Raw genomic sequence first — 26,907 nt, 5'->3', positions numbered from 1 at the left:
GAGGTCCCTGGAGACAGACACCTCAGAAGGACCCAGAAAAGAACTAACGTAAGAATCAGCTTTAAAATTTGCTAGGACTGGCATGCCCAAAGCCAGCTTAGAACTCTAACGGTCCAAGGGCATTAGGCCATTCCTACCCCCTTCAGCACTGCTCCTACCGTCCTGTTCCATCCCCAGGAGGGGCCAGAGATTGGCCAGTCAGCTCAGGGTAGAGGAAGAGAGAAGAGACACCCAGTTCTCCCTCTGGCTGCAGGCGGTCAGCCTGTAGCAGGTCTGTGCTGGCGACGGGAGAAGATGTGAACATGAAAACTTCGGGGTTTTGGTTTATCTTAGACTGGACCTCCTAATTAACAGATGGAGACTTAGAAGGACACAGGGCCATCTCTTACCAGAGAGGGAACAGAAGGGTTCCAGGTCTGCTAGAAGGCAAGGCAAGGTGATCCTCACTGGGTTACATTTCACAGGGACCGTGGGAGATAACACCTAAAATTATATCTTAATTTATTAAATGCACATGGGCTGTGCATTCAAAATAACCAGCACCCGGGCTCCTGGGTGGCTGAGCGTCCGACTTCGGCTCAGGTCATGATCTCACGGTTCACGGGTTCGAGCCCCACGTCGGGCTGACGGCTCGGAGCCTGGAGCCTGCTTCAGATTCTGTGTCTCCCTCTCTCTCTCTGCCCCTCCCCAGCTGGCGCTCTGTCTGTCTCTCTCTCAAAAACAAATAAACATGAAAAACAACAACCACAAAACAGCCAACACCTTACGCACCGTGGAAACCTCTAGCTCCACCGGGTGATATGGTGGCAGAGCATATGTTGACACGGTTCTAGAGGCAGACCAGTTTGTGCCGAGTCTGTACCCACTCGAGACTGGCAGCTTTCCGAGTCACTGAGAAATGCGTTGGAGCAAATATTCCTAAGTGAGACATAGAGGTTTCCTCCAAGATCCAAAGAGGTTCCCTAGGTCCGGGGCCTCTTTCTCAGTGGTGGGGTGCAAGGTGCAATTACCTGTCCTTTGTCTGGAAGGGGCTGCTTTGGAATGCCCCAGAGCACAGGACCCCTACAAACTCCACCCATGCGGCAGGCACCTGAACCCTCATGGGTGTTTTTCTGGTGCTCATGCGCCTCCCTAGGGCATCCAGAGCTCGGGCCGCTTCCTGCCCTGCAGGTCTTATGAGCCTCACGCCATCAGCATCACGGGAGCAGTTGGGTTCTATGGGGAGGCAGAAAGATCAAAGCTCTTGAAGATCATCTTCTGATGGGGAGCTGGAGAGTTGATACGCCCCCTGGCCAGACAGTGAATGCTCTCTCTGCCTCCCTCTTGGTAAAAGCGAGCTGCTTTTCATTCTCCTTAGTGATGGGAATTCAGAAGAATGCATCTACCAGTTAATAACTGCTTACCAAACGTCAGGGGGCTGCGTCATCTACTCTAACAACGCTAACACATCAAACGTGGCACAGAGTATCAGTTAAGTTTGCAGTAGCCCCCCACTGTCCCACACAATCTGTCTGGTCTTCACAGGGACCAGAGAAATGAGTAAATCCCACAGGAATAGGCTAGGGGCCTCGGCCACCACCTTTCGCCCTTTACGTCTTCAAAGATGGCGCGATTCCCTGCAGTGGCTCCTAGGACATAGTGTCATTTCTGATTCACTAACTTGGAGGGGGGTGGGACAGTTTCAGGCACTTTCACTCAGCTTTTCCTATCAAAATGCTCTTATCCATCAGACGCTGGGTAAAGAGCTACAGGGAAGGTCTGTGGGCCCACTGAACCCACTGACAGGCAGACCCTGGCCAGAATACCTTCGATCTCCTGGCCTGACTGAGCCCATCTCTAGCCAGAGGAGCATCTAGCATTGCAGATGCTCCAGCATCACTGTCACCGCATACCCGGAGTTCTAATGGGGAAATTGGATGCAACGGGCCTCGAAAGACGTGAGAATTCCCTTTTCCCTACTGACTCGTTACCCTTTAGGAGGGTTCCCGAATGTTTCACTGAGTATGGGTTATGGTGATGCAGGTTTCTCTACAAGGAAACACACCTGCTCTTCAGTCAGTGGATTCCAGCTCTGTGAACTGACTGAGATCTAGAAAGTGGATGAGGGGCCTTGCCGTCCATGATGCCAGTTACTAGCCTTCTGGCTTCTACCATTCTGGAACTCCATAATCCCCAGGGATACTAGGGAGCCCCGGTTCTATGGCAGGATCTCGTCCCGTCAACCCTGACCCATTCAGAGCTTCTCCAGGATGTTAGTGGCCTCGTGGCTCAGGTGACCATTCCTCTGGCCCTCCTGAGGAGCATGGTCAGGTGATGGGGCCTCCAGCCTCACCTAACAAACCCATTTGAACATGGCCTCCTCCCCGGACCTTCTGAGCCCTTCCTTAACTCTCTGCCAAGGCCACTTCAGCATCTCTACCTTGCTTACTGCGGGTTCAGGCCGTGAGGAAGCTTCAAGGAGCCTGACCGGCAGTGTCCTAAGGAAAACTCCAGGTGTCGGTGTCATGGCTTTGAGCCCGGAGTCACAAGCAAGTGCTCCCCCGGACAATGCTCCCCTTTCCAGACCTACACCCAGGGTTGGTCCACCACCCTCAGGGCGCAATCATTCCCATACGCCTCCGCTGGTGCCTGTGAATCCATTATCAGCCAGGTCCTGTAGTTCCTTCCACAAATAAGTAAGTAATTTCTTTGCGGAGTAGTGACTGTAGTTCTCCTACTCAGACTGTCCTGATACGGGATCCTGTCTCTCTGCCTGGTGGTATTGACTGTGGCAGAGGGGGATCCTGACGCTAAACATCGTGCTACAGGGTCCCTGCTTCGGGTGCAACCTCACAGGGTCTCCAAGCACAGGGAGGCTGCTCCACTCTAGGAGGGGGCTTCAAGGGTCTCGTGTACCCAAATGCGCCCATTCCAGATCCTTCTCCCCTTTAGGACACTGACTTTGTTTTTTATTATTTATTTATTTATTTATTTTTTAAATTTAATGCTTATTTATTTTTGAGAGAGAGAGACAGACAGACAGACAGGGTGTGAGAGTGGGGGAAAGGCAGAGAGAGAGAGGCAGACATAGGATCCGAAGCAGGCTCCAGGCTCCGAGCTGTCAGCACAGAGCCCGACGCGGGGCTCACACTTGTGAACCACAAGATCATGACCTAAGCCAAAGTCGGACGCTTAACCGACTGAGCCACCCGGGCGCCCCTGACTTTATTTTATTTTCTTAAGTTTATTTATTTATTTTGAGACAGAGAGAGAGCGTGGGAGGGGCAGAGAGAGAATCCCAAGAAGGCTCTGCACTGTGAACGCAGAGCCCGACTCGGGCGGGGCTTGACCTCAGGAACCATAAGATCATGACCTGAGCCGAAATCAACAGCAGGACACTTAGCCAACTGAGTCACCCAGGCACCCGTCTGCAGGTCACTTCTACAGGTCTTGCTTCATCCTGCAAGACCTTTTGAGGAGCCTCAGGAAACATCCTAGAACTCTCCACCTGAAGGATGAGAGGAGAAAGCATCTATCCATTGTCCCCTCCTCCCAACTAGTCAATGGAGACCCTACAGGCATCGACTCCCCTAAGTTTCCACGTTGCATATGTGAGTGCCGAGGGGATCACCAGGGATGTCTCCCAGGACAGGAAGTGGGAAGATATAGGATGTGACTGTCGGAGAGAGGCGGAAGCGTCGGTTTGTACCTGTGTGAGGTTGTTCACACCTGTTCAGTCCTGGTCATGCGATAGAACTGGAGTCTGAGGATTTTATTTATTTATTTTTAAACATTTACTTTAAAAAAAATTTTTTTTTAAATGTTTCTTTACTCTTGAGAGAGAGAGAGAGAGAGAGAGCAGGGAAGGGGCAGAGAGGGAGGGAGACAGAGGATCCGAAGCCGGCTCTGCGCTGATAGCAGCAAGCCCGACACGGGGCTCGAACTCATAAACCGCGAGATCATGACCTGAGCTGAAATTGGACATGTAACCAACTGAGCCAGTCGGGCACCTTGGAGTTTGAGGATTTTAAATGGGGCCCAAAACAGGTGCCCAGTACCATCCACCTGGGTGAGTACCGTCCTTCAGAGCAGCAGAGGCTGATACTTAAATGTTAGCTTCCCTGCAAGTGGTCCAAAGCATTACTACTCATTTCTTCGGGAATTACCTTCAGAACAGTACAGAAACCAATCAAGAGGGACACCTGGCTGGCATAGTTGGTGGAGCACGTGACTCTTCCTCTCAGGGTCATGAGTTCAAGCCCACATTGGCATAGAGCCTACTTAAAAGAAAAAAGAAAGAAAGAAAGAAAGAAAGAAAGAAAGAAAGAAAGAAAGAAAGAAACTCAGTGTCTTACATATTTAAACTTTTAAGCCAAAACAGTATGCCCAGCTTAATTAACATTGTCATTAACCATGATTTAGCTGCTCCCAAGAAAGATGATTTGCCAGTTCGGAGAAGAAGCTCTTGCCAAAATCACAGAAATGTAGCATAAAGGAGTAGGACCGGCATCGATCTCATTACTTCAGGCTTAGTCCCACCTTATACGCATACGTGTGTGTGTCTGTGTATCTTCGTGTGTATCTGTGTGCTGTGTGTGTAGTTGTGTTCGTCTGTGTCTATGTTGCATCACATATCTGTGAGTATATCTGTGACTTTGTGTGTGTGTGTATGCGTGTGTGTGTGTTGTGCATGTTGACCATCTGCTCTGTGCCGACCACAGAGAATGCCCCGAGCACTCTGTCCTCGCGACGCTTCCGTGGAAAACAGCCTACCTGGCTAGGGAGTGAGGAAGCCGCAAGAACCTCCAACTCTTAAACTCCTCTTGAAGTAGGTGGAGTAATGGCCTCCCAAAGATGGAACCTGTGAATATATTATGTCACACGGCAAGGGGGAATTGAGCTTGCATATGGAACTTAAGTTGCTAATCGGCTGACCTTAAAATAAGATTATCCTTCTTAGCCCGGTGGGCCCAATATAATCACAAGGGTCCTTAAAAAATGAAAGGGAGGAGGCAGAAGAGTTGGTGTCAGAGTGAGGTGATGTGAGAAAGACTCAAGCAGCCACTGCTGGCTTTAAAGATGGAAGGAGCCACGAGCCAAGGAATGTGGGCAGCCTTCATAACTTAGGGCTAGAAAATAGATTTTCCCCTATCAGAGCCTGCCGACACCTCTATTTAACCCAGCGAGACCCATTTCGGACTTCTGATCTCTAGGACTTCAAGATATCCAAATTTGTGTTGCTTTAAGCCACTAAAACTATGGTAATTTGTTACGGTAACAACAGGAAATGAATATGCCTGGGAAAATTGCATTCGTGTCTTTCAAATGCTCCCCCTTTGCTTTGCTTCTAGTCTTAGTTAAAGGTGCAGTGGATTGCATTTGACGTAGGGGTTGGCTTGTGAAGTCAGCATTTAAGGAGAAAATATGGCGTCCATATTAACCTTGAAAATGCCTGTAATTGCTCATTTTGTGGAGAGAAGGGGCCAGGACCCACTGAAAAGAGCCGATCAACATTCCCCAAGGTGCCCTCACCCTTAGGCGCCCTCACCCCAGGGCTTGGGCCTACTGATCACAAGGGCCAGCTAAACAAATCACACCCTTTGAATTGTCTCTTTCTCTCCCTCCAGGCATTTAATTAAATTTGCACCAATTCAAAGAGCATATGCTGTAACTCCATTGCAATTTCAGATTTTGTTCCTATTTCCTGAGTTTGCTAAGGAAAGCATGAAAAAAGAAAACGTATTTGTGCTGTGGCTTGTTCTTTTTTTATTATGAAATATAACAAACATACAGAAGAGCGTGAGGCGTATCACCCACCTCTGGCAAATTGCAACATCGTTCTTCCACACTGGATTCGGATTTTTAAAAGGAAACGAAATGTTACACATACAGTTGAAACCCAATGTCCTTCTTAGCCTTGCAGATGCTGCCTTCGACCCCCTTCCCCCCCCCTCCCCCCATCCCCAGGAGCTTTCCCCATTACTGATTTTGATATTTGATTTTGATAGCAGTCCTGTGCAGGCTTTGATACCTCTATTATCCAATTCTGTGCATACCCGTAAACACTAAAATATCAGCTCACATATCAAGAAAGATTCTATAAATGGTACACTGCATATATCCTTCTGCAACTTGCCCTCCTCTCCTCCAGCTCAGCACCGCGTTCCTGAGATTTATCCACAGCAGTACTTGTAGTCCTGGTTCATTCTTTGAAGCTGCTGAATAATATTTGATTTCCTAAACATACATTTCTGTTCATCTGCTTTTCTGGTCATAAGTATTTAGGTTGTTTCCAGTTTCTCTTTATTACCAACAGAGATGCAGTGAACATTCTGGTCCATTTCTTTGGGCCCCTGTGCAAGAGTCCCTCCAAGGTGTATACTTAGGAGGGAAACTGCTGGGTCCAAGCATGTGTTCAGCCTTAGAATCACCGGTAATTGCCAAATTGCCTTACACAGGAGTCACACTGATTTCCCACTAGTGGCAAATGCAAGTTCCCTTTGTGTCCTGACCAACGCGTACTAGTTTCTGCCCATCTGATTGCAAATGGGTCTTGTTCTTCTGGTAGGTTGCACAGCGGATGCTCATAGCCACCCTGGGGCAGAGGTGGCGCAGGCCTTCCTTGTGACCCCCTGGCAGAAAGGCATAGGGAGCCCCAGGGAGGGGATGCTGAACCCAACATAGATGACTGTGGCCATGCAGAAGCCTAATGAACCTAGGAACCTCGGATTCCAGCATTCGTCCCTATGGGAACTGAATACAAGGCCAGAACGCAAACCGGCTCCTGGCTAGGCAGTAGAAGATTGAATCTTGAACCTGTTTGCCTTCTGAGTATGTCTTCTGTATGTACACTTGGAGCCGGGTGTCTGGGGCTTAGGGATACTCATTGTGTGCCGTCTCGTCCAGCCCCTGCACGAGTTCTGGCGACTAAAGCCACACCACAAACACGGAGCATTTCCCCTCAGGGGGAGGCCCAGCCAACATCTTGGCCCTGACACCCTACTGGACTGTGGCCTTGGGCAAGTTACATCTTCTTGGTGCCTCAGTTTTCTTGTCTATACCATGGGGATGGTGGCACCTACCTCCTGGCAAGGTCATATGGACTGGCCGCAGCCACACGTCTGAAGTGCCAGGCACAAAGAAAACATGCAAACGTTAGCTGTCACGAGGAAGGCTGTGATGGTGACTTCTTGCTGCCCACAGGAGGTAGCAGTGGTCCCGAAGAAGAAACTCCAAGGGCAGGCTCAGCACAGCACAAGTCACTGATTCTGGGAGACAGCCCATCCGCAGAGGCTAAGGAGGACTCTTCTGGAGGTATAGGCTCGCGGCACCCAAGCACAGGACCAAAGGCACCGTGGCCAGTGGCATGTGGTTGTCCTGCAGGGAGGCTGCGGGGTCATTTGAGGGGCCCTTGGAAGCCCACGTCTCTGTTTTCTCTTGGCTTGAAAAATATCAAAGGATTATGGCCCGAGGGTTTACCGTGTGCTGCCATGGCTGCCTATGAGCCGACCATCCCTGCTTCTGGGGCAGAGCTCAGGGGGTCCACACCAAGCGTGTCGGGTGGAGGGGACCTGAGATGGGTAGGTAAGGGGCCAAAGTCGTGTCCGTGACCTGTTCTCATTTCTGTCCGTTTCAGCAGTCCTCGTCCACGGTTTGGGAAGCAACCCAAGGTCACTGCTGTCCTTGACCCGAAGTCTCATCATCGACAACTAGTGATTTAGCCCCAGTGATGGGACAGAGGCCACAAGATTAGAAGGCAGAACAGCGTTCAGTTCCTAGTTGCGCCTCCGTTTTGCTAGGTGAACTTGAATCTTCAGAAGCCTCGGCTTGCACGGCTCTGTGGTGGAGCTAAGAACACCTGCCCCACCCATCTCATAGAGCTGTAATACCAAGTGAGACGGCGTGCACCAAAGGACCTGGGACATGCTGTGTTCCACATAAATGGCAGTTATGGTGTATCACACTGAGCTGTTCCTGCTGCGTGGGTTCAGTGCTCAGCCGTGCAGGTGAGGGCAAGTCGAGTTAGCCACACCCTCTCTGCTGGGTCAAGCCCGCATCTGCCGGGATCACTGGTCTGCTCCGGGATCACAGCACAGCCTGGAACTCTAGCCAGGCCCCCCTGGAACTAAATGTTACCCATGGCCCCACAGGCTCCCTCTTCTAATCAGATGAGACATCCAACCCCAGCCGATAATCAACAATCACACAGCAAGCTGGCGACGGGTGGAGAGTCAAGGCTCTTGGAGGCCAAGTTTAAATGCCAGCTCTGCCCCTCCCTAGCTGGGTAATCTTGGACAAGCCACTTACCCTCTCTGAGCCTCAGTTAAGTCGTTTATACAATGGGGGTAAAGACGCCTACTTCACGCTGTCAAGAGTGAATGAAACTATACGTGCTTGTCACATAGGAGGTCAACGAATGGGGGCTGCAAGGATTTAACACATGACTGTTAGCTCCACGAGCACAGGGCCTACCTAGATTTGTTTTATGCCTGGTGACCACTCGGCGCCTGGTAGAGCGCCTGGCGCACGCAGGATGGGCACTCAATCCACTTGGGGAGTGAGTGAGTGAGTGAACGAAGGGAGTACCGCGGACTTCTTGAACCCCTCCGAGCCTGAACTTCCTCATCTGTAAAATGGGCATATAAACACTCACCTGGGAGGGCTGTCGTGAAAACCAAGAGCCGCCAGCCGATGCTCGAAACATCCTCGGACACCGCACAGCGGGAGGCCCGCCGCACCCCCTTCCCTGGGCAGACACCACAAGAGGCGGCTGAGTAAGTAAGAGTAACGTTTACTGAGCGATACAGGACTGAGTACTGTGAAGGATTTACCAGGATGGAAACGCACCCCATGCCCGCCCCTGCCACCCCGACACCCAGAGACTACTACAGTACTTAGGAGTTACACACGACGGCCATAACTGCTGGATATCTGTTCGTAACAAACAAACCATAGCATATTTATACTATATCACATCGAGTGATTATAGAAATCCATATATATATTGCTTGTATAAAATCTTTTTTTTTTTGTAAAAAATATTAAAAAAAAAAAAAAAAAGAAAGTATAAAAAAACATGTGCAGTTGAAAAGCCCTGCCAGGACAGCCAGTCTGTAAACATTCAGTGAGTATGTGCTTTGGAAGGGCGCCCGCGCCTCGTGCCCACAGCAGACTCCAGCGGGGCCGTTGAGGGCGCGCCCCGGCTGCCGCTCCCGGGCAAGGCCGCGCTGGACCCACGGGGGCAGGTACGGCTGGGCCCCACGTGGCGCCCACTCCAGCCTGGCATCAGGGTCGGGGGGGGCAGGGCTGGGGGCAGGCAGGCTGTGGTCCCACTCAGTTCCATCCCCAGCCGCATGTTTGTTTGCAACTCATGGCTTTTCCTGGCTGCTCCGAGGTCCCTCGGCGGGTGCCCTGGTGGAGAGGCCATTTGGTTGGGTGTCTCTCTGGCCGGGGGCCTCTGTCCTGCCTCCTTCCAGCTGGGCCCCAGGCAGGACAGCCCCACCGTGGGTCTACTTTGGTCTCAGCGCTTGGTCCTTCTAGGTTTCGTCAGCCCGTTCTTCCCCTTGTGTGGCTGATGTGAGTTTCACAAAAAAGCCCGGCCAGCGCTGGCTGTGCTGAGCCTCATTGTAAAGTTTGTCATGCAGCAAGGAAGGGCCCTCTGGGACCCCTCGTCCTCCCCCCTCTTCCCAAATCCTCCTCCTCCTCCTCCTCTTCCTCCTCTTCCTTCTCCCAGCCCATGGTCACTTCTTCTCTAGCTGCTCCAACAGCGGGTTCCCTTCTGATTCGGGGGTCTTGACGCTGTCCGTCCGGACGATGCAGGTGGGGCGATGCCGGTTCAGCATCAGAATGAGCTGCTGTCGCTCCTGCTTCAGCTCCTCGATCTGGGTCTTCAGCTCCGCATTCATGAGTTCCAGCCGCTCAGATTCCTGTGCACAAAAACAGGGACAGGGCTGTAAGCTCTCCTTGGGGACCGGCACTGCCTCTGGGGAGGTACAAGGCACTCCCAGCTGGCATTTGCCTGTTTTCTGCCTGCCAGCTTCCCACTGGAAGAGGCACAGGACCTGCTATTGAGCCCCCAGGGTCCCTGACTTTCTGCAGCAGTGGCCGTCACCCCTGTGACACTGGCCTGTGTCAAAGCGGGAAGGACCCAGGTTATATTCTGGGGCCAGCCTGGCTCATGTCCCACCTCCCTCCTCTCACTCAATCCACTCCAGCCACGGCGACTCCCTTGTAGTCGCTCAAATATGCCAACACTCTCCTGCCTCTGGGCTCTTGCCCAGGAAACAAAGGGTGGGAGAGGAATAGGGACCCAGTGGAACTAGAGCAGGTGCATGCAGGGTCCACAGGGGGTGGGAGGGGGGGCCCGCGGCTGGCAGTGCAGCGGCAAAGTGCTTTGATGTGTGATGTGTAAATGTACATTGGGGCTATGCTGGCCTGCGGGATCACTAAGCCCAGTGTGCTCATGTCATTCCTCCCCAAACGAGTACTTCCTATCAGTCCATAATCATTGAAACAGCCTCTTCGTTATCCCGTTATCTAGAAGCTTTGCCCACTGGGAGGCGATCAACTGTCACCCTTCTGGATCCAAAAGAAAGTTTCCAATAGACCTCAAGTGAGATTCCCAATGAACTTCCAGCTCAGTTGGAGAGACTCCAGGGAAAAGAAGGAACGAATGCTGGTGATTCGCTCTTGGGGAGGGCGGTGGGGGGGGGGGGGGGGGGTTGTGGGTTCAGAGTGTGGATGGATAGGCAGACCAATTCAGGGCTTAGGGGTCAAAGCGGTAAGACAGGAAGGCTTCGCCGGACTGTGTCTGAGAACTTACAACCCAGTCGAGAGTTGGGGTTTACTCAAGGGCCAGCAAAGTTTTGGACCCAGTGGCTCTCTCGACTCAGAGCGATTTCGCCTGCCAGGAGACATTTGACAACGTTCAGAGACAATTTTGGTTGTCTCCCCCCCCCGGGGAGGGTGGGTGCTATGGTGTCCAGTGGGTAGAGGCTAGGTATGCTTCTAAACCTCTTGCAATGCCCAGGGCGGCCCCGCAACAAGAACTCTCTAGACAAAATGTCAACAGGGCCGCGGTTGGACAACCCGTACCAGGCCAAGAACAAGCTGCGGTTGCGATCACGCACGTGACAAAGGAGCTGGGTGACACCGGCTTGGGTCTATGGGCTTGCCCCTCCGCCGGCGGGGCCAGGCTGGGCAGCCTCCTGCGGGGAGGCACCCCAGGCCGCCGTCCTCCTCATACTGGCTGGCCCGACTGAACTGCCACTTGGTCTGTCTCAGGGGTAACAGCACGAGCGCCTGGGGAGCTCAGAACTGCTAAGATGGGCAGTCCTCGGGACCAGACACTGAAGGAGAACGGCCCCCAAAAAAGGAAAGAAGCGATCTGGGGGAAAACATTAAAAAGCAGCTATGGTGTTTGGACCCAAGGAGGTGTGTGGATTCACACTCATTCATCATAGGAATGGGTGGCTCAGTCAGTTAAGCACCTGACTCGATTTCAGCTCAGGTCACGGTCTCACAGGTCAGGAGTTCAAGCCCCGCGTTGGGCTCTGCTCTGACAGGGCGGAGCCTGCCTGGGATTCTTTCTCTCCCTCTCTCTCTGCCCCTCCCCTGCTCATGCCGCCGCCCCCCCCCCCTCAAAATGATAGACATTTTAAAAAGTTATTAAAATGTTGAAGTATATCATGGAATATCCTGCACTCGGACCGGCTGGCTGTCAGAAGGTAAGTGACTGCTTTTTAGTTTTATTTCCTTCTGTTTTATTGGGTGGTGCTACATGTTTATTTATCGTGTAAGTAGAAGTTGACTTCAGAAGAACCATGATTATAGAAGTTGCCTGTGGTTTTATAACAGCAGTTACCTGATCTGCTTTGCTCATTAATTGAGAAATGTGGGCTAGGATCTTCACATGTTAATTATGAAGTAAATAACTCTGCTTGCGTTTTTGTTTATAGTTTTGCCTTCTGGTAGATATTTCTTGCCCTAGAGAAAATGAAACCATTTGTTGTTTCACAATAGATTGCAAGCGAGTGAACACTCTGTCTCTTCCACTAGGCTCACCAAAGGCAGGAGAAAAAATACCGGGTGAGGGGCTGGGTGTCCTGGTATTTCATGCTGGCTGTGTGACCTTGGCCAAGTCAATTCCTTTCTCAGGGCCTCAGTCTCCTCCCAGAGAATATGATTGGCCTAGAGGACTTTAAGCATTAAGATTCTCTGATTTTAGGGGTGCCTGGGGGGCTCAGTCGGTTGGGCATCCCTTTGGCTCAGGTCATGATCTCGCAGTCTGTGAGTTCAAGCCCCACGTCAGGCTCTGCACTGACAGCTCAAAGCCTGGAGCCTACTTCAGGTTCTGTCTCCCTCTCTCTCTACGGGTCCCCCACTCATACTCTGTCTCTCTCTTTCAAAAATAAAATAAAAACATAAAAAAAAAAAAGATTCTCTGATTTTACCTTTAAAAAAGTTACCCTAGGGGCGCCTGGGTGGCTCAGTCGGTTAAGTGTCCGACCTCGGCTCAAGTCATGATCTTGTGGTTTGTGAGTTCGAGCCCCGCGTCAGGCTCTGCTGACAACTGGGAGCCTGGAGCCTGCTTCAGATTCTGTGTCTCCTTCTCTCTCTGCCCCTCCCCCCACTGTGCTCACTTGAGTTCTCTCTCTCTCTCTCAACAATTAAAAAAAAAAAGTTACCCTAATACACTTAAAATAGAGTTCTATTTCCCAATGTTTTTTGTAAGTATTGGGAAGAAGGCTGGTGGCCTCTTCTGAGCCCAAAAGGCCTGTCTGAACTAAAATCCTACCTCTGCCACTTTAGCTATGTCACTGTGAACCAGATTCCCCATGTCCCTGAGCCTGGGCAACCTGAACAGCGTGCTGGGCGGTAGAGGAAGCCCTGGGTTCTAGTCCTGCCTCAGCTGCTGCAGAATCTTGAGCAAACGTTCATCCCTCTGAGTCTCAGAATCCTCGTCAGGGGAGTGGGGCTGCTTCGCCTCCCCTCCAGGGTCACCATCTCCTTGTGACCATCAAGGAGGGAATGGCCATGAAGAGTGCAGAGTGCTATGGGAGTGTGAGATGGGCTTCCTGCTACCAAAGCCCAGAGAATGAACCCGCGTTAGGCACGGCAGGTGCGGCAGGTACAGAGGCCGGCGTTACAGAAGGGAGAAGCATAGGGACGCTGCTCCTGACTGCAGAGAGAGGAGCTGCTGAGGTAGCCCTGGCTGCCTCAGGAACTCGGCTGGTCCAGGCAGGTGAACTCGGAGATGCTCTAAGAGTCTCCCAGGGTGCATCTAGATGTCCAGGGGTCAAGGATGGTAGAGTGACTTTTTACATCACATATACGTGTGTGTGTGCACACACATATCCTTTCGTACCTCTGAGCCTTATAAATATTTCACCTGTTCAAAAATAAATTATAAGGGAGCCCTTCACGTCTGTGGGCACTGGCTATCAACACGGCCATCTGCATCCGTGTCCTAAACCTCTGTTACCAAGGCCAGAGGGGAAGAGAGGAGCACGGGCGGAGAGGGAGACTGGGCTTGAGCCCAGACTGAGCTGCCTAAACCCCCCTCCTAGACCCCGAGGCCACCAGGGACAGCATGACAGCCATGTAACTGGTCTTCCCGCTGCCCCAATCAGGATCAGCTTACATGGCTAGGACCTGGGGTCTGCCTGCCTGTCCGTTCTCCCCCGTGTACTCTAAACTCCAGCCACACTGACATTCTTTTCAATTCCTTAATCACATCCTTAAACGCCTCTTGCCTCTGGCCTTTGCTTGCCCTGTTCCTGCTAACCCCTCCACCCTGTCCATCTGGTTAGCTCCTACTCCTCTGTCTCAATGAGCAGTCTTCCCTCAGCCTAGGCTAGGATAGGGCCTCTCAGTGTGCTCTCACACCAGGCTTGCCCAACGTAAGGCACAGGGTGCCTTACCATTCCCCGTTTTCTATCTGCTGTCCTCCTGCCTGCTGTGCAGCGGGTACTCACTAAACACTTATGGGATGGATGGATGGATGGACAGATGGATGGACGGACGGATGGATGGTCAAAGGAATGAATAAATCCCAGCTCTACTACTTGTTGGCAGTGTGACCTTGGACAAATAACTTGACCTCTTCCGAGCTATAGGTCAGTCTCTAAAATGGGGGTAGACGGGGCACCCGGGTGGCTCAGTCGGTTAAGCATCCGACTTCGGCTCAGGTCATGATCTCACGGTTCGTGAGTTCGAGCCCCTCATCGGGCTCTGTGCTGACAGCTCGGGGCCTGGAGCCTGCTTTGGATTCTGGGTTTCCCTCTCTCTCTGCCCTTCCCATGCTCATGCTCTGTCTCTCTCTGTCTCTCAAAAATAAAGAAATGTTTAAAAAAATAAAAAATAAATAAAATGGGGCTAGCCGATGTTTATCTCCCTGAAATGTTATAAGATTAAATGAGGCATGTGGCAATCCTGCATACAGTTGGTGCTCAGCAAATGCTTCTGGAATGTGACGAGCAGCTAGCACCATTCATTTGGCACTTTCACTGCCACGGTGTGTGTTTGCTGGGCATATATCTTGCCTGCTAACTGGCTGACAATCCCTTAGAGGCAGGGAACTTGTCTGTTCCCTGCCATGCCTCACCCAGCTCTGCAGGCACTCTGGGCTGGAAATGAGGTGTGGGACACGCCATCCATCTTAAATGCCCGTGTGAGACCCGTGTCTTAGAAACTTCTTGAAAACTTACAGCCCAGCGTCGGTCTACCATCTCTTCCGAGGAGGCTCTCAGCTCTAGGAGTCTGACTCCCACCTGGAATGGCCATCCCCCTGCCTTAGATGATCAGAGCCCCCAGGTGGACACACAGCCCCACGCTGTCTACACCCGTGACCCCAGATTTTCTCTCTGCTTGCTGCAAGCATGAGAAGAGACCCGTATATACCCCAGCATCAGAGAAAACCAGGGCCGAGTTAGCTAGTCTTCAGCTCCCACCAGAGAGACTGTGCCTGCTCCTTCCTGTGTGTCCCCCAGTGCTCCTAGCACAGTGCTGGGCATTTAGTACCTGCATGAAAATGCTTGTCAACAAAGCAACGAGTGAAAGAATGAACAAATGAATGAACAAATGAACTCGAGCTAGCATAGAGCAGTGTTAAGAACAAATGCTTTGAAGTTAGCCTCGGGTTGGAATCTCAGCTCCACCACTTAGTTGCTGAGGGACCTGGGCAAGTAACTTAACCTCACCATGCCTTAGTTTCCCCATCTGTAGAAAGAAAATAATGAGGGTACCTACCTCATACAGTTACCGTGCCGACACAGAGATAACATACAGCACTCCACACCCTGCCCAACTTTACAAATGTTAGCAACGCCGTTAACTGTTGCATGCTATAGAACAGAATGGGGCCCCCCGGTATTATTATTGTTATATACGGTTACAGTTATTATTTAGTAATGAACAAGTGATCCGGAATGCGGAGGCTGGAGACTACCAGCCTGGACTGATTAGCTTTCTGATCATGTCCCTTCACTGCCAGCAACCATTTTTGAGAAGCAGCAAAGGCCTAAGAGATGCGACTCAGGGGAGAAAGAACAAACACCCTGCTTGGCACCTTCCAAATGGAAGGTCGGGGACATGCTCTGAGGGCGGGGGTGGGGGTGGGGGGTAGGCTCTGCTGGCCTTTGGGTGCAGAGCTGACCTCTGGTCCCTGGAGGCAGCAGCTCGGGGGTCGTGTTCAGTGGGGCTGAGGCCAGCCAGACGGGATGCAGGGCTGGAAGAGCCTCTGTCCACCGCTCACACGCGGGGCATGGCGCCGTCACCTACGTCGTTAGCATCCACCCTAGACAACTTTGGCAGCCACCAGGCCTTTGAAGCGGGGACCACTTCGCAGTCCTGGGCCATCTGGGCCAATAAGCACCAGCGTCTGACCTGGTAGAGGGGAGCCGGCTCCTCCCACCTTCTCTGGCAGTCAGGGATCTGGGTGGGCCGGACCTGCTCCCCGCTGCCCTTGGTTATCTTGGTTCAGGGAAAGGGCACTGGATGGAAGGCAGGCCAGACAGGGGGTTGCGGCTGCTTGGGCAGACGGCCAGCAGGCGCACACTGATTCCGCGGGCTTTGGTGACGACACACGTCTCCCGGCCCACGAGTGCACAAGCCCGCTCCGAAGGACGAGACAGGTGCCCCGCCCTGGCCAGCTGCCCTGCTCACCCGCTGCAGGAACTCCGTCCGCTCCTTCTTCTTATTCCGGCATCGGGCTGCCGCCACTTTGTTCTTCTCCCGGCGCCTTTTCCTTCGCTCCTCTTCTTCATCTAGCTGTGAGGGCACAGAGCCGCAGATTAGACATCCAGGCGGGCCTGGAGCACCGCTTCCCTCCTGACACAGACGGCAGATGGACAATGTCCCCCGCAGTGAGGGAGCCATCCCTGTCTGCCAGCCCACTGGCTTCCCTGCTGGTGGGTCGGAAACGCTTCCCAGCCAGCCCACGGATCCTCTTAGAGCAGGTGGGCAAACCTGGGAGGGGTCGGTGTCCCAGGAGGGCCGGGCCGCCTGGGTTCTGCCAGAGTTCAGGAGGCACCAAGCCCGGCAAGTCTATTCACACGGAGGTGACACCCAGCGGGTGGTAACGGCCCTGTTCTCTTGCCCAGCCCAAGCCTTCTGGGCACTATTTTCCAGGCCAGTGGTTCCCAGGCACTCCTTTAAAAAATGCCTTGGGCATGGACATAGATTTCACATTCTACCCCCACACACTTCCGCCTCCCCGGGGGTACCTTCGCCCTGCCTCTTGGTCCTTCCAGACGCTCTGATCTACCTCCTGGTGCTAGTAAACAGCACCGCGGGCCCCCGCCCCCCATACTCTCCTCACCCGGGTTTGGTCCTTTTCGCTGCTTCTGCAGGTTGTCCCCCACGATACCCCCCCTGTATCCCAGGGTGCCAGGGCTCCCCCAAGTGCCCTGCACGGACACAAGCAGAGGGGCCTCCCGAGTCTCCGGGTTTGCTTGCTTCTCCCCCAGGATACATTCGAAAATTCACCACGCATAAAATAGGGCCCATTAAGTGGGAAGGGAGAAACTCACTGCCCACCAGCCCTGACCCCAGCAGGATCACTTTGCGGTGGTGCCTCTTGCTGTCTGTTAGCTACCAGGAGAATCCGGAGGACACACAGGACCAGCTGGGGCGGGGGACAGCCTGGAGTCAGAGGCCACTAGAGAAGTCACTGGATTGCCCTGGCCTTGCCAACTCTCTCACTTCTTGAGCCAGTGGGGGTGAATCTGGCAGCCTGAAGGCTGGAACAAGGTCTCAGCTGAGAGGGCTCCAGGCCAGGAAAATAAACACCCTCTCTGTGCACTCCCAGCATGCTCTAGGAGCTTAGGACCGAGGGCCTGGCCGGAGACCAGCACCCACGGCCATCGGCACAGGTCCTGGTAACACAACCTTCTCCTTCTCCACCACCTCTGAGTTTCTCCCTGACCCGCCCCACCCCTCCGGGGAGGCTGGCTGGAGAGGAGGCTTGTCAACATGGCCACACCCAAGCACCTCCCGGCCCCTTGGCCTCCCTTGAAATAGAACCAGAAGTGACAGCACCTCTGGCTGACCCGTATCTGGGAAAATAGAAACCTGGACAAAATTGATTCCACCCAACCTCAACCTCACCCCCACCAGGGCCGAGGTAACCGTGACGACAGGCAGAGGGAAGGAACTGGAGGAAGTGGCCGGCAGTGCAATCTCCCCTCGGCCAGGAGGGTTTGCCCACAAACTGCCAAGGTGATGTGTGCAACCTGGGCACTGCCGGGCTCACGGGGCCCGGAGCAACCCCGGCTTCTGGCAGAGCAGCCGTTTCCTGGGAGACGCCACCTCTGTCCTCCGAGACCCAGCTCCCCGCCCCAGCCCTGCACAAAGCCGCGGGCAAACGGAAGCTGCGCCATCCGGCTGCGGATGCGAAGAGGCTCAACTGGGCCAGGCCGATGGCCGCGCTGGGGGCTTTCCAGCCCCCCTGTCCAGCCTTATCCGTCCCCTCCAGCCATCGCCTTCTCCCCACATAGCTCCCCCTTCTCCGAGCCAGCTGGGCCCTCCTGAGATAACCTTCCTCTCCTCCTTGGGAGACTCATATTCAACCTTCGAGAGCAAATGTCACCTCCTCCAGGAAGGCACTTTTGACTCCCCAGACAGAATCGGCTGCTTTTCCTGTGCTGCTACAGGACTTTGAGTCCCCTGCTTTCAGGGTCTCTATCGTATCCCATCATAGTTCTCTGTGTATGCAGGTATCTGTGTTCCCTGCTGAAGGACGGGGGACCCGAGCATCGCCAACACCTGGATAGCACTTAATAGGGGGCTCAGCAAATGTCAGCTACATGAATGAGTGAAACAAACGATTCCAGGGAAAGGTGGCACAGGCTTGGATTCTGTCATTATAAAAGCAAGCTATTGCCTATGTTTGCCTCTGCATAAGCTTTTCCCCAGTGCCAATAAGGGGCCTTTGCTGCCAGGGATGGTCTCTTTTGTCCGTCTGCAGGAGCCCAGCAAAGCGTGGGGGTTGCATCCTGTCTTCCCCAGAAGCACAATGACCAAAGACAGAGTCGCGGCCGGGGGCAGGCCCCCCGGTGGCTGTGGCAGGTCCGCACGAATCTCGAACAGGCACAGACACACTCCAGGCTGTGCACTGAAGCCTAAACACCCCCTAAAGTTCCACAGCCACCAGCGGCTTCCACGCCCGTCCCCAGGCCTCTCCTGCCCCCACGCTCCACCTCAGCTGACATCTCCCAATAAGGCAAGAAATGGCCCCAAAGCCCCATTACCACACCTTCCCCACTGACACTGTGCTACATGTTCCCCAAATCCTCCCTCCGCCACGTAAGAGCCGCCTGAGGAGTTCTGGAAACCAGCTGCTGGAGTCCCGCCAGAAAGAAGAGGGGGGCTGGGCAGTGCCCCTCAGCCCTCTCATCCCCACGGGCCAACTGTGGCCCAGGCCTGGGCGTTCTGTGTCCCCTGCCTGGGGCCCCCCCGGCCCCCCTGCCTCCCACCACCACTAGCCTCCTCCAGTTCCTTCTCTCACCACAGTCCCAAGGCTGCTGCCCCCGCTCCTTGACGTTCCCGAGTCTCTAAAACATTTGGCCATGAGGGGGTGAGACGGCAGAGTGTTGTCGCCACACACAGCGGGGACGTCTAAAACCGGAACCCCAAAATGGGGCATGATGATTTGTTGCTGCAGACGCAGTTGGAAGAACAAGAATGTTTGAGGAGGAGGCTGCTTGACGCCCAATACATTTAAAGACCCATGAGATGAAGGCCTGCTCTCAAACATAGCTCTGGCTCTGTTTTCCCCCAGTTCCCAGGAAGCCCTGGGGCAAAGCTGGCCGTGCACCGGGGTGAGGAGTGAGGGGGAGCCCTGTGCCACACTTCACATTGGAGGGACAGGCTAGGGGACTCATGGCCAAGGGGGGCCTCTGGTCGAGCAGTCCCTCCTCAGATGGCCCGTTCCCAAGGCCCTGCTTGTGAGCCCCCGGCCACAGCTGACTGGAGCAGGTGCGAACTGCTGACCAGGAGGGGCTGTATTCACTGAACTTGGACCGCTGGACTGAGGGTCCAGCGGCTTCAGCCACGTGTCCAGAGAAGCAGAGCAATCAGGCTGCGATGCTTGCAGATGGGCAGAAGAAACCAAAGACGGTGTGGCAGGAAGGAAACAAACCCTCGGCTATGGAGGGGAGTCAGAGAGACAAAAAGAAGGAATGGCAGACAGAGAGAAAAGCAGGGCCTGGGCCAGGGTGCCGCCAGTGAGGTGCCCAGGACACGAACCTAAGGAGACGCTCACTCCAGAGCTCACGCAGGGGCAGGTTCGCCACCCAAGACCGACTGCCTCCTTAAATGCTGTGCGCTGGGCGTCTGGCTCACCTCACCCTGGTCCAGGCCCTAAAAAACAGAGGGAGCTCCAGGCTGAGAAGGTGAAGGTGGAGACAGAGAGGAAAGAGAGAGCAGAGAGAGACAAAGATGGGTGGAGAGAGACATAGAGGCGGTGCCATTAGAAAGAGAAACACACAGAGGCATGAACAGAGGTCAGTGGTTAAGACAGGCCAAGTGAACAGACTGAAAGCACACACCGAGGAAGAAACTGTCTCAATCCTCCTGATTCCACCACTGGAGGGGCCTAGGATTCCTGCGCCTTGAGTCCGTGATGCATACCCCTGAGTCTACCCTGAAAAATTCCTCCTCTGGCCTGGAGGGAGTTTGAGCTTTCTGCCTCTTGCAACTGAAAGATGCCCGTGTCTCACAAAGAGCTTGAGCAAACAGAGGTGGTTGGTCTTGGTACGTATCCAGTCCTCTGGACTAGGGGTCTCAGCAGGTTAAATGGCTTCAGCGAGCCGAGGACAGTCCTATTACCCTCCCCACTTTTACACATGACAAAACTAAAGATATCAAGGCTGCGCAGAAGGTCAGTGGCAGCTTGAAATCCGGGCCTTTTGGCCCCAGGGCCCAAGAGCCTCCTGCTCTTTGAAGGGCTGCTGGCCTATGTGTGCCCCACACACATATGGTAATACGCCCCCTGTCCTTTCAGCTCTGGCCTGGTGATGGGATTGTAAGCAGCAACAGAAGCTTCTGACTCTGACGACAATGACCGTGTTGTTTTTCCCTATTCGGGTCTTTTAAAATAAAAACAATTTATTGCCCAAGTAACACTGAATGTGTAACATTAAAGCTGACTGGTTTACGGGGGCGGGGGAGGGGGCGCCTGGGTGGCTCTGTCGGTTAAGCATCCGACTCTTGGTTTTGGCTCAGGTCACGATCTCACGGTTTGTGGGATCGAGCCCCGCATCGGGCTCTGCACTGACAGTGCGGAGCCTGCTTGGGATTCTCTCTCTCCCTCTCTCTCTGCCCCTCCCCTGATCATGTGTATGTTCTCTCTCTCTCTCTCTCTCTCTCTCTCTCTCTCTCTCTCTCAAAAATAAACGCTTAAAAAAAAAAGCTGACTGGTTTACGGGAGGGGCCTCCTCCACACCTCTCCTGCAGGCCACGTGGCTTTCACATGGTGGCAACCTCCTCCCAGATTTGATTTTGAATTCTGATATTTCACAAGCATTTCCAACAAGATATCTTGTGGGACCCACAAAGAGATAAGATGAGAAAGACTAATGATACTTGCTAACCTGAGGCACTGAAACTACGGACACTCTTACATGGACAAAGCAATATAAAGGCAAGAGCAATAAAGCTGGTGACAAGCAGAGGTTGGGGGAGGGGACCCAGAACAAACCCCCAGCACTCACCAGAGCAGAGAAGGTCTGAAAGGCTTTATCTTGCACTAAGGACCGCAGCAGGGACGCAGAGAACCAGGCTCAGCTGAGACACGTGGCATCAGGGTCGTCAGCACGCCCTTAGGGGTCTAAGAGGCCTATGTGGTCTGAGAGGAGCACTGACTGTGTGCTCCTGGGCAAGTCACTTGGCCTCTCTGAGCCTCTGTTCCCCACCTGCGTGGGGAAGGCACCGAGCCCTGCCACACAAGGCTGTAACAGGACTAAGTGCCAATCTCGAGCCTGGGACATAGGAAGCGTGCTGTAAGTGCCAGATCCTGGGCCTGCCTTCCCAGGTGAGGCAGAAAGCAAGCTTGGGGCACACCCAGCCTCCCCCAAGGGCAGAATCTGGCTCAGGAGACCTGGGCCGGAGGGCAGGCTGGGGGTGCCTCAAGGCACACGAGTTGTCAATGAGCAGGCCCGGAGCAACAGCAGCCTGGCAGCCTCAAAATTTAGCCCTGGCCAGGCCCACCAGGTTCCCCCCCCCCCCCCCGGAGCCACACTGCACGGAGGAGCCACATTTCAACACCAGGGACCCATGAGCACCCTGGGAAGTAAACACCCAAATACCAAACATACCAGACATTCCCCCACATAAACACGGCTGCGCTGAGCCCCGGGGCTGCGGTTCCACACCACTCCCCTGTCCAGCCACGCATCAGCAAAGTAGGGCAGTCCAGGGGCGAGCCGTCCACAAGCCAGCCGGGCCAGGCCTACAACCCCAAGGGGAAGAAGGAGGAAACCCCAGGGGCCTCTGTCCAACACCCCTCCTGCGCCCATGCACCCTGCAGGGGCCAGGCGTCCCCATCAGCATCCCCCTAGGGCTGAGCTGTTGGCAGCCGTTCCCCCTCTAGCCCTGTCTTCTCCGGCAAGCCCCCCCTCTCTAAACAACCATGGCCTGGACCTCAGCTGTGAAATACTGGGGCAGTTTCAGTGAGCAGCGGGCAGAGCTGTAAGACAAAATTCAAGCCAAATGGTCAGTCTAAGGCTCGAGGTGCAAACTCAAGTCACTTCCCGGGGCCAAGCAAGTAACGTTAGCAAGGGAAGGGGGCTGGACGGGGCTGTGGCCTGCAGAAAGGACCCCCCAGCCGGCCTCACTTGAGCAGCACAGACTCAGCATTGCCAAATCTTCCAAGTTTTCAAGCCTAGCTGAACATACGGGGTTTTAAGTAAAGTCTCCCAATTTTTAATGTTGGCAACAAATTCCATCTTGGAAAGGACACTTCGTGGGCCACACATCTGTGGGCTGCACCAGCCCACGGGCGGCTGATTTATGACCCCAGCAAGCGACAGACCCTGGCGGGGTTGGTCATCAGACACCTAGTTCTAGTCACCTAGATGCCCTATTCTGTGACCGTGGGCCAATCAATTCATCTCTCCCGTCTTGTGGCTCATCTTTGATAAACACAATAGCTCCTACTTCTCACTAACCTTCAAACGCCCTTGCAAGGTGGACTTCATTTTACAGTTGAGGAAACAAGGTGCCGTGTCTGCCAGAAGTTGCCAGGCCAAGAACAGACAGGGGTTTGACTCCATTACATCATGCTGCCTTCCAACAGTGGGCTGGACTAAACTCTCCCCCAAGTTCTGTCTAGCTCTGACATCCATGGGTTTCTTTTCACCCAAACTTCAAGAGCAATGTTGGCTTGATTGAGGGGAGAGGGAGGGGGTTGTGGGAAGGACATCTTTTCCCTTTTAAGGAGTTTCAGAAATAGTCACTTCACAGACTCTTAGAGCCAGAAAGGAGAAGCCCCTAGGCCAACTCCTGGATTTTACACATGAGGAAACTGAGTCCTGGGAAGGAAGTGGATTGCTCCAAGGCTCACACTTGAGGGCAGGGCCTGGGTCACTGCTGAGTCAGCCTCCCTGGGCCTTTGGGCTCCACCTGACTTCCTCTTTCTGGAATTTTCTATGCTCTGGATGAACAGCACTAACCTCGTCTGTCCCCCTCCTACTTCTCTGACCTCTCCTTTTCTGTCTCTTGCCCAGGACCCTCTTCCTGTCCCTTTCAGGCCAATGTCTCCTGGGGTCCTATCCTTGACCTGCTGCTTTTCTCACTCCATGGGTACTGCCTACGGTTTATCATTTTCATCTACCTATGTGGTTTCAACTACCATTTATATATGAAAGCCAAACAGTTCTTTATGATCAGGACAAAACATCCAGCTGCCAGCTGGATGTTCAGTCTGGATGTCCCTCAGCCCTTCAAAGTCTTTATCCTCAACTGGCTACTTCCTGTCTATTCTCCACCCCAGGCTGGCACCACCCGTTCACTGGACTTAGACACGCAGCCCTCCCCCAACCTGTCCTTCTCTTTATCTCTTATTTTGACTCTTCAGGCCATCCAATTCTACATCCTAAATCCTCCTCATATCTGCTCCCAACTTGCCATCCCCATTCCAGGCTTCTTTCTACCTCCTGACCCTACATGACCATCCTCTATCTCAGCCATCGAAGGGATCTTTCTAAAACACAAATCTGATCCAGTTACTTACTCCTCATTACCCTCAGGAGAGAGCTCAAGCTCCTTCATGTGTCAAGCGAGGGTGCCTGTGACTTGGCCCCATGTGTTGTGGTCTTTGCTCCCGTCCATCCAACCCTACACTCCATGTTCCTGCAACCCTGAGCCTCTCATATCCCACACTTACCTGGCCACATGCCTTTGCCCCTGCTGTTTCCTTGGCTTGCTCTCCCCCTCTGCATTCAGCTCAAGCATCACCACCTACAGGAAGGCCTCCGTGGTTCTCATCGCTTCCAGGCTGGGGAGGTGTCCCTTTGCTCTGGGCTCCCATAGAACTCTGAGCTTATCCTGGCCCCCACTGTGCTGTATTGCTGTATTCTGTCCTCAGTTTCTGCCCCCTCCACTAAACTGGGAGTTCCATGAGAGCAGAAATCTGGGTCTTGTTGATTTTTTAAATTGTTTTTAATGTTTATTTATTTTTGAGAGAGAGAGAGAGACCATAAGGGCAGAGAGAGAGGGAGACAGAATCCAAAGCAGGCTTCAGGTTCCATGCTGTCAGCCCAGAGCCTGATGCAGGCTCAAACTCACGAACCATGAGATCATGACCTGAGCTGAAGTCGGACACTTAACCAACTGAGCCACCCGGGCACCCCTGTGACTTGGCGATTTTGTGTGTGTTCTGTACCTTTGCCGAGTTTGCAGCCACCCGGAGTGCTCAATAAATGTGTGCTAAAGGGAGGCCTGATCCACAGAGCTGGTGACCTGGGCAAGACTCCTGACTACTCCCAGCCTGGTGCTCTTTTGACTTCACTCCAGATGCCCCCCAAGGCCAGGGTATGATCAAACACATTCCCCTATGAACAAACCCACATAGTGGGAGCCGTGCTCACTCAAAGCATCACACCAGCCCAGCCAACCACCGGGTGAAGGCTCTGAACAACAGCTGCCAGAGGCAATGGCTTCACCTGCCAAGATGATTCACTCAGCTCTGGTGACTGGGGGCACAGGTGGGTGGGCAATTGCTCAGTGCACTCAGCATCTACAGGAAATGGTGGGGAGTGGTAGGGCGGTAAGCCAAGCCCCATCCTGAGGTTCCGGAACTGAGAAGACGTAGAGATCCCAGCACCTTGCAGCATCCACAGGCCAGGAAGCTCAAGTTCAGAGAAGAGGAGTAAGTCGGCCTTGGTCCCTGGTCAGATGGTGGCAGGGCCAATCCGAATACCACTGTTTCCTGGAACACCTTCTAGAAGCAGGGGACATGTTCTTTATGAACTGAAAGCTTGATGCAGTTGCCATTGCCGGGCATCAGAACCTCCCGGGGTGGGTGGGGGGCGGTGGGGAGGGCGGGGGGAGGGGGGGGTGGGGACGGCGGGAATCTATCTGAACCAACTTCTCTGTCTCCACACATCTCAGCAAGACAAAGCATTCCTGTGACCTTGGCCCTCCCAGCCCCCCTGTCCTCAGTAAGAACCTTTTCCTGCGTTAAGAGAACCCATAAAACAATAGGCTGCTGAGGCATAGGGCTGGTTTATATGAGCAGAATAGGGAAGGGCCATTCTCTCAGAAAGCAGTGGAGAACAGCCGTTTCCACTGCTAAGAAAAGACAGCATTGTGTTTGGAACAAAGCCTGAAAAAGCCGGCTGGGCAGGGTGACACCCATTTCTGTATGGTCCTGCTAAGGAAGGAGTGAACACTGTTACTGCGAAAGCGAGGCCAGGAGACGTAGGAAAAAGCACCTTGGCCAGGACGGAAAGTCTAACGTTGAAGAGAAAAGGGCTGATGATTGCCGGGAAATCCTTTTGCTGGAGAAGAGCTATTTGAAGAATGATGGCTTTTGTTGAAATATGTCTATTTCAGGCCTGTTTCATATTTATGGTTTGGTGAGGTTTAGTTTCCCACTAGGCAATCAGTCAATTTTCTTGCCCAGTTGACATTTGATTCAAAAGATGAGAAAGGGAGAGGAATAGTGGCCCCCACAAGGCTCTCCCCACCTCTAAAAGACTGGTAAGAAGCAGAAGATATCTGGGAAGGGAAATCAATTTTCTCAAAAAGAGTTAATAACTCTTTAACAATAGCAGTGTAATATGCCTTGATTACACCGGGGCAAAAGAAAAAAAAATCAAAACAAAACAAAACACCAAAAGACAAGAGATCCTGCAAAATGACTATCTACAACTAAATGAAAATGCAGTTGTTGCAAAGAATATTCATGAACAGGGCTGTTCTAAAAGTCCCGAGTTGGCCAAAGTAGAAGAACATTTCAAGTGCCATCATCCTACTAAAGCCTTGAAAGTCATTTGTCTTTCATCATGAAGGTGAAAAACAAGGTCTTTGGCTTAATTATTCTCCACCAGTGCAGTTCAGTTTAATCTGTATGCCGGGTGTGCAGCTAAAACACAGATTTCAGCCAATTTCTTTCAGGCATAAGGCACAGATAACAGACAAATCGCTGAGCAGAACGGCGACCTCTATTTCGTGGGTACTGAACTCCCACTAATAAAAATCCCACCCAGGTGACACGGCCAGATGAATTCACAGCCAGGGATACCTGGCCTGGAGGACGGAAGGGTTTCACCATGAGTGATTTATGTAATGAAATGGAAGCAATAAAATTTGAGAGATGGGGAAGGGAAGGCTTCGCGACTCCCAGGCAGGTGGAGGTGTGGGTGGGGGTGGGGTGGAGGTGGAGAGCTCCCCCCCCACCCAAATTCTCAGACCAGGGCGGCTGAGAACTCCAGCCAGCTACGGTGATGAATAGCTTATCTGATTCTCCCTTCAAAAACTATAAAGGAACCGGCCTATTGACAAGCTCCGCAGCTTAATTAATTGGGAAGTCCCTTAGGGTGTGAATGCTGGCAGCCGGGAGGATCTCAATACCTGGAAATAACTGGTTTGGAAATGTTTGCTGACTCAGATTGCAACCTTGCCTTACACAGAGTCAAGTACCACACACATTACTTAATAGCTCATGGCATGCAGCTCCCTCCAGAAAGTTTGAGATAGGTTTGGGAAAAAACGTGCTTTTAGACCCCTCATAGGTATTCTCAGAGAGAATCATTGGCAGTCAGGGCTGGAAGGGACTTTGCAGATCATCCAGACTTGCAGAGAGCATCGGAATACCCTGGAGGGCTTGCTATATCCCAGATTTCTGGACTCCGCCCTCTAGAGCATCCGCTTCAGTAGTCTCAGGGTGACACCCAAGACCTTGCACTTCTAAGGTGCTCCCACATG

The 26,907-nt window shown here is 53.0% G+C and overlaps 1 protein-coding gene across 2 annotated transcripts in view; it reads right to left on the bottom strand.

The window, feature by feature from the left end:
- Positions 1-5,721: 5,721 nt before the first annotated feature.
- The window catches only part of JDP2 (Jun dimerization protein 2), a 39,922-nt gene continuing 18,736 nt past the window's right edge, over positions 5,722-26,907 (bottom strand). Inside the window, exons 3-4 of one of the 2 annotated variants that reach the window (XM_040477748.1) lie at positions 16,144-16,248; positions 5,722-9,905 (exon numbers count right to left, since the gene is read on the bottom strand). In XM_040477748.1, coding sequence (XP_040333682.1) covers positions 9,720-9,905; positions 16,144-16,248 — 291 coding nt within the window. In that variant the 3' untranslated portion in view covers positions 5,722-9,719. The remainder of the gene's footprint in view (positions 9,906-16,143; positions 16,249-26,907) is intronic. The other variant, XM_040477747.1, reaches the window with a different exon arrangement.

The sequence above is a fragment of the Herpailurus yagouaroundi genome, unplaced genomic scaffold (assembly GCF_014898765.1).
Source record: "Herpailurus yagouaroundi ecotype Mexico unplaced genomic scaffold, PumYag 141, whole genome shotgun sequence".
Taxonomy (NCBI): Eukaryota; Metazoa; Chordata; class Mammalia; order Carnivora; family Felidae; genus Herpailurus; species Herpailurus yagouaroundi.
Note: the sequence above shows the minus strand (reverse complement) of the source record. Positions and strands in the feature narration are given on the sequence as shown.